General features: G+C 43.3%; 1 protein-coding gene across 1 annotated transcript; it reads left to right on the top strand.

Moving 5' to 3' along the window:
* The first annotated feature begins 2,002 nt into the window (after positions 1-2,002).
* WDR12 (WD repeat domain 12) lies at positions 2,003-9,907 on the top strand. Its single transcript, XM_062498179.1, has 13 exons — positions 2,003-2,058; positions 2,147-2,241; positions 3,226-3,320; positions 4,021-4,127; positions 4,972-5,087; positions 5,469-5,623; positions 6,287-6,332; positions 6,517-6,602; positions 6,797-6,937; positions 7,046-7,151; positions 8,089-8,221; positions 8,736-8,808; positions 9,487-9,907. Exons 1-13 carry the CDS (start codon positions 2,009-2,011, stop codon positions 9,562-9,564), a joined length of 1,281 nt encoding a protein of 426 aa, XP_062354163.1. The 5' UTR covers positions 2,003-2,008; the 3' UTR covers positions 9,565-9,907.
* Positions 9,908-10,483: the final 576 nt, after the last annotated feature.

Here is a 10,483-nt window from a genome sequence, read left to right as displayed (position 1 = left end):
AGTGACCCAGGCAGCTCCACATCCTCCATTTAGCAATAGTTAATAACAAAGCTCAGGGAAACAAATCCAGCAGCAGGGCAAATACACCATGATATTTACCCCGCTTCCTTTCATAAGCAGCCCAGGAATACCTGAAGTTTTATATTTGTGTTCAGAATAATCCCTGCGGTACAATTTTGCCCCATGATTTTGTCTAATCACTGTTGTAACCCAGGCAAACCATTGGTATGTGCATCACTTGGAAAATCGACTTCATGGTTTAACCACGCAGGTTTCATTAACCTAAGTGTTTGCATGCAATCACAAAGATTATTATTTTTTGTCTTAAAGAAATACTCTTCTACAGAGGTATGCAAGTACATACACAGTTAATAGATTTTATAGTTGTATAAATATTGCTGACCAATTCCCCAAACAGGAGAGTTAAATCCTGTACATTTATGTACACGTACGGATCTTTTGCCATGAACGTGTAAATAACGCTTATCTCTTCACAAACATTGAGCACCACAGAGACTCCCGCTGTGACACCACCGTATCACACATTTAACAGTCAGCTGAAGGAGGAATGTGGAAGTTCAATGTCAGTGGGCTGTGGGAACATGAGCTGCATCCTCAAAGCACACAGGCCATTCATTCTCTGTAGCCTCAACGCAACTCCACCCCCACCACTTTATAGGCTGCTTCCCGAGTCCAGCACCCCAGCGCCACCTCCAACACATGGGTTAGTGTGTTCTAACGCCACAGGTCCATTTCCTTCACCCTGCTTCCATTTGGGAAGCGCTTTTCTCAAATAAAGGGAAATTTAGGGCCATTGTTGTCCTTGGGTCACCTCTACACAGACAGCAAGCAGCCAGAGAACGCTTCACCATCAGTCTCTCTTGGATTTTCTGCAAAATCTTGCAGCGGTTTTATAAGAAGACTTCAGATAACTGCATAGCTTACAGCAATCCAAATATTGTCTGAAAAAGCTCCCTCTGAGGGCATTTCTCTACAACCATTCACAGTGGCACAAATTCACAAGGGCACGAATTACAGTAAAACATATCAGGGAGGAAATTAGGGCATAGTGATACTCCCCAGTAAAGAAGTTACAATTAGTTTTGTCAACTTGTACCACGCTTGGGATTTAGCATTATCTCTCTATCACGGAAGAGGAGGCAGATGCTGGTAAGACTACAGATATCATCTGGGGACTCACACTTAAAAGGTTTCCCCAAGTCAGTTTTTTGTAGCCAGCACCGGTAACTGGAAAACGCACCTGTGCCAATTTCGCTGACAAACAGCGCCAGGTCTCCGCAGTACGCTTAAGAAACAGATGAGACTTCAGAGTCCCACGAAACAGCAAACACTCCACACCCGCCCGCTCCAACGAGCGGAGCCACCAGAACCCGAGTCCACACTCGGGGAAACCGCAGCAGTTCCCCAGAGGCCACGGAGAACTGTCAGAAAGGTGTGTGGGGGGAAATGTATGCACACCGCAAGCAGCCTTCTCCCAAAGCACCAAACTCACTTACAGCTCCTTTTAAAGTCCGCCGCGCGTTGCTTTATTACTCCTAGCAGGCAGTTTATTGCGGGTGTGTCGCTCGACACGCAGGGAAACACAACCCGAGTGACTCCAAGAGGAGACCACCGCTCCGGCGACCCCGGGCACCGCACGGGGCGCTGCCCGGCCCGGCACAGCGACGGGAGCCGCTCCCGCACCTGCCAGGGGCCCGCAACGCGCCCGCCGCGCCCCTCTGCACCGCAGCCCCGCGGCGGGAGCGGCGGAAGGCGCCGGGCGAGGTCCCGTCGGGGCGGCCCGGGAGGGAGATGCCGGAGGCGCGTTACTCCACCTGGGCTCGGCCGCCGCAGCCCCGCCGCCATGCGCGCCTCCGCTCCGCGCACGCGCGCCCGCCCTCGGCGGGGCGGGGGCGCGCGGGGGGCGCCGGGAAGGCGGCGGCGGCGCGCGGCCTCTCGGGAGCGCGGCGGGCGCGCGGCACGCGGGGGGCTCGGGCGGGGATCGGCCATGGCGGCCACGGCGCAGCTGACGGCGCGGTTCCGCACCGAGAACCGCAGGTGAGCGGCCTCCCCTCCGGGGCCGGGGGTGGGGCCGGGAGCGGGAGCGGGCGGCGCAGCAGGCGGTAACGGAGCGCTGTGCCCGCAGGTTCGCCGTGGAGGATGTGCCCTTCTCGGTGCCCGCGACCTCCGAGACCGCCGGCCTCAGCCAGCTCATCAACAAGCTGCTGGCGGCAGCGCACGGTAGGTGCCGCGGCGGGGCGGCCCTCGCGTCCCCGGGCCGGGCCCCGCGGGGCTGTCACCGCCGGCAGCCCGAGCCGGTCCTGCCCCGCTGCTGCCCGCACGGAGGCACTGCTGGAACTTGGGCATCCCCGGGAGAAAGGCTGGGATAATAATAGCGTGTGTGTGCCCGGCGCCGCGCGCCAGGCTGCCACAGACGGGAAGGGAAGCGTTGCCCAAAACCTGGCACGCGAACTGATGAAAACAGAGGTCTGGTTTTTGTAACAGCCTATAAGAAAACCTCAGCTGTTCTGTCAGCGCTGAAATGGGCCGACCGACTTAAAAGCTTATCCGGGGAAAGCCGCTTGTCCAATGTTGCTGGAAGATCCCATTTTCTATAAGAAACTGGGTCCTTGCTTCTTCAGCCTTCTGCAGGTTGCTTTTCACCCGTGACATTGCAAACAATCTTGAACCAGAAAACTATTGCACAGTGCAGCGGTTCTGCCAAAATGCAGAACCTTTGTCATTTATGCCATTACAAAGGGAGAAATATGAACGAAAAGTTCTTAGGGTTTTCCTACTGCTGCCAGAAATGCAGGGCTCTAGCTGCTGGTAACGAGTGGCAAGATCCATACAGAACAGTCAGGAAGCACCGCTGGGATTTGATCACATGTAGCTACAGAGAAATTAAAATTTAAGAGGCAAACAACTCTTTGAACCCCAACAGCAAATTTTCCTTCCTCTTAATTTAAATAATCCAGTGGAAGTAATGGGCTGCCCACTTAAAACTGGGAGAAAAAAGTAATTGGTTGGGGTTTTTGTTCTTGTTGTCATTTGTTTTGGGGTTTTGGTGGTTTGGTTTGGTTTTGGGGGGTTGTGTATGTTTAGGTCTTTTTTAAACACTTCCTGGCTCCATTTTCCTGAACCAGTCACAAAATGATGCCATTCTTGGTGGTATCAAATAAATAGTGACACCTGAACACTGATTTTTTTTTCAATTTGTTTCAGAGGATCACAAGTATGTGGAATTTGACTTCCTTATCAATGGCCAGTTCTTGCGATTGCCACTGGTCACACACATGGAGATGGAAAATATTTCCACAGTAAGTCATACTCAGTGTCTCCCCTTCTTGGACAGCAGAACAGGCTTAGCCAGTTTACTTCAGTTGGATTTAAATACTGCACTAGTCAGCTAGGTAGATTTCCTTGCTTAGTTTCACGTATTTTCTGACTTTCCCATGAGAATTCCCTATATTTTTAAATCCATTATGAACTGCAGTGCTTACAGACTACAGACAGAGCAGTGCAAGGAATGTTGTCCAATCTGTTGTCCCTGTACTGTTAGAGGGGAAATTCTTCTCTTATTCACTTAGTCATGAATACATTTTTGCCTCTTACGGTGGGGGATAATGGGGATTAATATTTTTAATATTAATATTTTTTTTGTCGATAAAAATATTTTTGGTTTAATATTACCTCTAGAAAACGTTGCAAAGTGTTTTAGGTGCCAGTTTTGTATTAGTAAATATAGAAGAGGAGGAATGTGAGAAGAGTGAAGTCACTTGCTTTTGCTTCCAGCAAGGTATTAATAGTAATTTGATAAAAAATACGAAAGCAATGTAATTCACACTTTTTTTCTAAATCCTTCAGTTCTACTGATGTGGCGAAGGACTTGACTACCAAAACCTTTGCTCAATAAACTTGTATATTTGTGCCACACTACTGTTAAATTTTACTGTTAGTGATTAAAAAAACCCAAAACCATGCTACATTGCTAAATAAATATTTTGTCTGTTAACTCAGGAAGAAGTGGTGGAAATAGAGTATGTGGAGAAATACATGGCCCCTCAGCCAGAAGAATGCATCTTCCATGATGACTGGATCAGTTCTGTTCAAGCCACTGAAGAATGGTAGCTCACTAAACCAGTTCTCAGTTTTGTCTTGTTTATTCATGTTCCTCCATGATATCAAATAGAGCAGTATTCTCTCTTTAATAATCCCTTGGGTGGGTTTTTTTTCCCCCTCTCTTTGCTTTATTTTTGTTTTTTTTAACCTGTCAAGTCAGTCAGCTACTTGCTTTTGTAAGCAGTTCTCTGGTTACACTGTCACATGACAGTGGCTTTAACACAGGTAGAAAACAGATAGACACTGAAATTGAGAAACTGCTTCTACAGATGAACGAAACAAATGCGGTTTAGTATCCTTTTTCTTAAAGGAAAGCAAGTTTTCATAATCTCTCTTTTTTTTTTTGCTTAAACCCTTGTCTTCCAACGTGACAACCATTAGCAACAAAGAGAATAGCATCCCTTTCTACAGAGATTTTCCTGAAAAAAAGCCAAAGAGGCATAATTGGAGGCCTTTTTCTACTGTATTTTCACATTCATTTCCCAATCAGCTAGGTAACATTCATATATTAAGTAGAGATTTGAAAATGCTTTGAAAACCTTTGGTGACATGATAAAACTAAAAAATTAAGTTTTGAATTATGTAAATTATATAAGGGATCTTAAGTCCCATCAGCCAGAACATGCACTACTCTCTCACTGCTTGTCTTTCTAGCCTGTACTCTTGGCCTCTCAGTTGCAAGGCTTTAATTAAAGCCTCTGTAGCAAAAAGATTTTTTTTTCCCCTCTTTCAAGCTATTTCTTTTAAACCAGTTACCATGCTAATAGTTTTCCAAGTTTATGGTTGAGGCTTTATTTCATAAAAACATTTGTTGGTGTTAAAGGCAATGATGTTTCCAATGCTGTGTAGGATATTAACTGGCTGCTACGATCAGACTGCTCGGATCTGGTCTGTGGAAGGAAAAGCCATCACAACAATAGCTGGGCACACAGAAGTAGTGAAGGATGTGGCGTGGGTGAAGCAAGGTCAGTACACATAGCAGGGGAATAGCAGTAGTTTGATTTACTGGGGGAGGAACATTAGCATTCCTTAACTGTGAATGTTTAATTATCTAAATGTAATTATTTCATTCTCTGTCAGTGGTGTAAGAAATGAAGTCGTGGCTTGCATAAAATAGTCATTTGACAATAATGAGTATAGTTACTTTAAGAGGATTGTTGTCTATCCACCTTGCAGTCTCCATTAGCAAATACTAGTGTATAAGTAGTTACATTAATTGTACTTGCAGGGTAACATGAAACACATGAGTTTCTGTCTATCTGCTGTTTCTCCTAGGATTAGAATTGTTATTTATAAAGACTTTGGAAAGCTGAGTTGGGCATGAGTGTAACTTTTTTCTTCCTCAGATAGTTTATCGTGCCTGTTACTCAGTGCTTCCATGGACCAAACTGTCCTGCTCTGGGAGTGGAACGTGGAGAAAAACAAAGTGAAAGCCCTTCACTGCTGCAGGGGACACGCTGGCAGTGTTGAGTCCGTGGCTGTTGATTGTACAAGAACCAAAGTGAGTGACTTTTGGAAAGAAACCTTTGTGTTTTGGGCTTTAGCAGGCTGCACCTCAAAAATCCTTTTTTTGTCCTTGTGTGGGTATTCATCATCACGATTTTAGAGCGCAGTGATATTTTTTTCAGTCTTGTTGTTAGTGGTGGTTGTTGGAAATTAGGAGTGTTACGTCAGCGCTAAGTCATAGAATCGCAAAATCATTTAATTTAGAAAACAAGTTAAATTTTAAAGTGTATTTTACTTTAAATGCATGAGAATTTTGTGCCATAATGAACTTTTTTCAAATTTGGTGTAAATTTTCCTGGCGGTTTTGGCGGGAAAAAGATTTCCAGGGTTCTTGGAAAAAGCAGGTTTCTTCTTTCCCTTCACCCAGGAATTCAGCAGTTATGAGCACTCCCACCAAAGGTGGAGTTATTGCTTGACTCAATATCATATAGGTTAAAGTCAGACTTTTTGGTGATGAAGGAAGTAGATATTTTGTAGGTATTCTTCCTACAAAGGAAGTAAAAAGAATAATTTGATGTATGCCAAAAATTTTGGGGGGAAATTTAGGAGCCCATCACTGTTATTTGTGTGTTATAACCCATTGGTTAGTTTTTCAAGCAGGTTTCTCTTCCAAGGTCTGTGTGGATCAACATTTAACAAAATGTTTCTGTTCGTGCAGTTCTGCAGTGGGTCCTGGGATAAGATGTTAAAGATCTGGTCTGCAGGTAAGATGTAAGTTTGTAAGGCTATACATCACTATCTGAGTTACTGGTTTAGATAATTCCACGATATCAGATCTTCTTATCACCTGCATGATGGTTGCAGACACCATAAATATTTGCTTAATTTCTTACATGGAGATGGGAATTAAAGCACCTGTAGCTCAAGTCTGCCTGTCTTCTGTGCTAGTACCTACAGATGAAGAGGATGAAATGGAAGAAGCAGCTAACAGACCACGGAAAAAGCAGAAAACTGAACAGCTGGGACTAACAAGGGTAAGATGAGCTCTGGGTTTGACCAGGATTTTTCTTTAGAATTGTAGCCGCAACAAATAATTCCTGTTTGCTGAAAGTGACTTTAAAACTTCCGCTGGTATATCTCAGGATAATCCGACTTTTTTACTTGTTGAAATAATAGATTTTTTTTTTTTTTTCCCAAACTTGTTCAATGTGTCACTATTAAATTCTAGACTCCCCTGGCAACCCTCTCTGGCCACACAGAAGCCATCTCCTCTGTGCTGTGGTCAGATGCTGAAGAAATTTGCAGCGCATCATGGGACCACACCATTAAACTCTGGGATGCTGAGACTGGAGAGCTCAAATCAACTTTGGTGAGATCACTATATTCTGGCTGTAGGTTCAGCTGAAGTCCACCTCAGAGAAAAAGCTGTGTAAAATAGTAGCTCCTCTCTTAAAGTTATTATTTTCTTTACCTACAGACTGGAAACAAAGTGTTTAATTCTGTCTCCTACTCACCCCTGTGTCGACGTCTTGCATCAGGGAGCACTGACAGACATATAAGACTATGGGATCCTCGCAGCAAAGGTGAGCTTAAACATGCATGGCCTTAAAGAGGTTCTTCAAAATCAGAACTTGGTCCTATCAAGAGACATTTCACAAACTTTTCTGGTCCCTCTGCTTGAAAAAACCAGCCATTTGGGGGCTTTTAATTAAATACAAAGCTTACATCTATTTTCTGTATTCTGGTGCAAGACTTGTTTGAATTTCTTACCTGATAATTCAGAAATTATTCTCCTTTTTTTAAACTTACTAATGAATGTTCAACTGTGCACTTGCTGAATGGATTTTTTTTTAAAGGTTCAGGCTGAGGCTGATCTGATAATCATAATAGTGAAACAGTAGTCACTTGGACATGGTACTATATTTCATAAACAGATGAAATTACAGATATTATGACTGAGCCTACCAGATTTATTTTCATAGACACATTTCCTAGAATGGTCTGGGTTGGAAGGGACCTTAAAGATCATCTGGTTCCAACCCTCCTGTCCTGGGCCGGGACTCCTTCCACCAGAGGAGATTGCTCAGGGCCCCACCCAGCCTGGCCTTGAAAACATCTTTTTTGTAGGCTGTTTCAGTACTGGAAAGCCACAAATAGTAAATAACATTTACTTGTTTAGTTTCTGTAAATCTGATCCAAAGCTCACTAGCATATTACATGTTGTTAATAAAATCAAATTTTTTTGCTTGCCTTAAAGAAAAAAATTTTGTAAAGGAAATTTAGTGGCAAGAAAATATATTTTAAGGGGTTTTGGGTTGGTTTATTTTTTGTTCAGTTTGGTTTATTTCTTGGGTTTTTTTTTTTCTTCCCCAGAACTCGTGTGCCTTACATTTTTGTTCACTTTAAATAAAGTTCAGTTAACACTTAACTTGAACTGCATCGCACTGGATTTTGTACACATCTTCAAAGTGCTGGTTTCAGCATCTGCTGCTGTCTCTGTTTGTTCCTCTTTCTATTCAGATGGCTCCTTGGTTCTCCTGTCTCTGACTTCTCACACAGGCTGGGTGACATCTGTGAAGTGGTCACCTACCCACGAGCATCAGCTGATCTCTGGTTCTCTGGACAACATTGTGAAGCTTTGGGACACAAGGAGGTAAAATAAACCTGTGTTGGTTGATGTTCAAAGGTATGTAAGCTTACAGGGTGAGCTACCCCTCATGAAATGGCAAAAGCAGTCAGAGACATTCACTGGAAACACCTGTGGCATTTGTGAAAACCCTCTAGGTTTTGGAAGTTAAGCATATAATAAAAGGGAGAAGAATACTTGTAGTCTACCACAGGGCTGGAAGATGTGCTGTTGAGCAGCATCTACACATGGAAGAAGGAAGCTATAATAAATTCTACCTAACAGCTAATTGAATTTCAGTCTTGAGGTTGTTTGCAAGCAGATAAAAAATGTTGCTGCTTTTTGGGGATGTAGGAGAGGATAATATTAATGTGATTGGCTCTGGGGAAAGCAGAGGAAGCATCACAGATGGTTGATGTCTGAACTCTGAGTCTCAAAGTTTATGTAACTGCTTGATCACGTTTGGTTGGGATAGCATTTCTCCCTGGGACCAGTTGTTGTATGTGACTGCTCACATAACTTCAAACCTGTTTTTCACTAGTTGCAAAGCTCCTCTGTATGACTTGGCTGCTCATGAAGACAAGGTTTTGTGTGTGGACTGGACAGAAGCAGGGGTAAGAATCTGAAGAGCAAATTACATGATTTATACACGTGGTGTTTTGGAAGAGAGCTAAAAGCCAGAAGAGAACAGGCAGTTGTAGTTGTGCTGTGTTTATGGTTGATGTCTGGGTGGTGGTGGCACAGGCACTGCAGTATGTCCCCACACTCTGCAAAGGGAATGATGGGAGCAGAAGCTCTGTGGTTTTAACAGAGCATGATTAACTGAGGGATACTCCAAACAAGGAGGGATGAGAACAGCACTGCACCTTACTCAGAAAACACATGTTCCAAGGTAGTCTTCTGCTACTGGGACTAAAGCAGCAGCATGAAGTAAAGCTGGGGTGTGGCAGTACATGTAGGTGGGGGAAACCATATAATCCTTTATAGCAAGCTGTTCTGCTACTGTAGTGGTACACGTTTTTCACCATTCTGTGAATGGTCCAAGATGCTCAGTGGGGCTTCTGTTCACTGTAAAAGTCAGGAGAAGCCTTGGCAACTTTCCTATACAACTTCTCACAATTTTAAGAGGAGAGTGAGAGACAAAGTTGCTTCTGCACTTTGATTCCAGGTTTTAGTCATGCATTAACAGTTCATTATTCGCTACTACTTTTTATAAAGGAAAGAAAAATTGAGTCCTTTTGAGTACTTACTTTGCTTAGTTCTGATATTAATCAGTTTCCTTCTCTCATCAGTTGTTACTGAGTGGAGGAGCAGACAACAAACTGTATTGCTACAGATACCCAGCTACAGCCTCTGATGTTGGGGCATGAAGGTCAACAACCAGAAGACTTTAAAAACAAAGATTGCTGCCTAAGTTGCTCTCTTTTAGCATCTCTACACAATCAACTTCCAAAGAAAGGAGGAACTGGTTGGTTGCTCAGAGAGCTGTTCCTGGTTTTCTGGTGGTAACCCATATCCATATTTGTCACAGAAAAACAGCAAAGCCCAAATGGGATTCATGTGAAACAAAGCAAATGTCATTTCCTCCCTTTTTGATGGCTTTGAATTAACATCTTTTTAAATTACTATTTGTATAGCCCTTTTAATAAGAAGTAAACTGTTTGCTGATACTTACAGAAAAACTACTCACCGACTAAATTATTTTTTGAGTTTACCTGCTTTCTGTTGGAAAAAAAATTAAAGCTTTTATTAACAGTTCATTGGTTTAGTGTGTCATTTCAGATAAACATGAGATTTCAGCTTTCCTCTCAGTCTGGCTGTTGGCAGTCCTTATGATTTGGCCCTTAATTAAGAACCCAGGCTTCTTTCTGGGATGAAGACTTGGTATGTGTGCAGAGTAAACAGCATGATATAGAGGAACTTGGCAGATTTAGTGGCAGGTGAAATTGCATATTTCAGTAGCTCATAAATTAGGGCTGTAGATTATGAGAATGCCAGCCATGTACCACAGTACTTGTGTTGCAGTAGCACTAATGTGGGATCTTGGTCCTAAAAGCAGAGGTGTAGAAACAATAGTGGATCACACAGAGAAGGCAAAAGTAGAAGTAATCTGTTGTTAGAAGTTACAGATACAAAAAGTTGCAATATCTTTTAGCTCGATAGAGGATAAGCACTATTCAAACATGCTCAATTTCTCTGTTGGTTTTGCTTTGAGTTGAGCATTCAAATGAAAAAGCTATTACTGCAGCTTGTTAGCTTACATACATGTGATGTTAAACCAGCACTGTT

Source organism: Cinclus cinclus, chromosome 9 (genome assembly GCF_963662255.1).
Source record: "Cinclus cinclus chromosome 9, bCinCin1.1, whole genome shotgun sequence".
Taxonomy (NCBI): domain Eukaryota; kingdom Metazoa; phylum Chordata; class Aves; order Passeriformes; family Cinclidae; genus Cinclus; species Cinclus cinclus.
Note: the sequence above shows the minus strand (reverse complement) of the source record. Positions and strands in the feature narration are given on the sequence as shown.

Excerpts from the sequence above, each read along its gene's own strand:
- WDR12 (XM_062498179.1), top strand. The coding sequence starts at position 2,009 with ATGGCGGCCACGGCGCAGCTGACGGCGCGGTTCCGCACCGAGAACCGC. Across the intron at positions 5,088-5,468 it reads TGTGGCGTGGGTGAAGCAAG|ATAGTTTATCGTGCCTGTTA; the intron begins GTCAGTACACAT and ends TTTCTTCCTCAG. Across the intron at positions 5,624-6,286 it reads TTGATTGTACAAGAACCAAA|TTCTGCAGTGGGTCCTGGGA; the intron begins GTGAGTGACTTT and ends CTGTTCGTGCAG.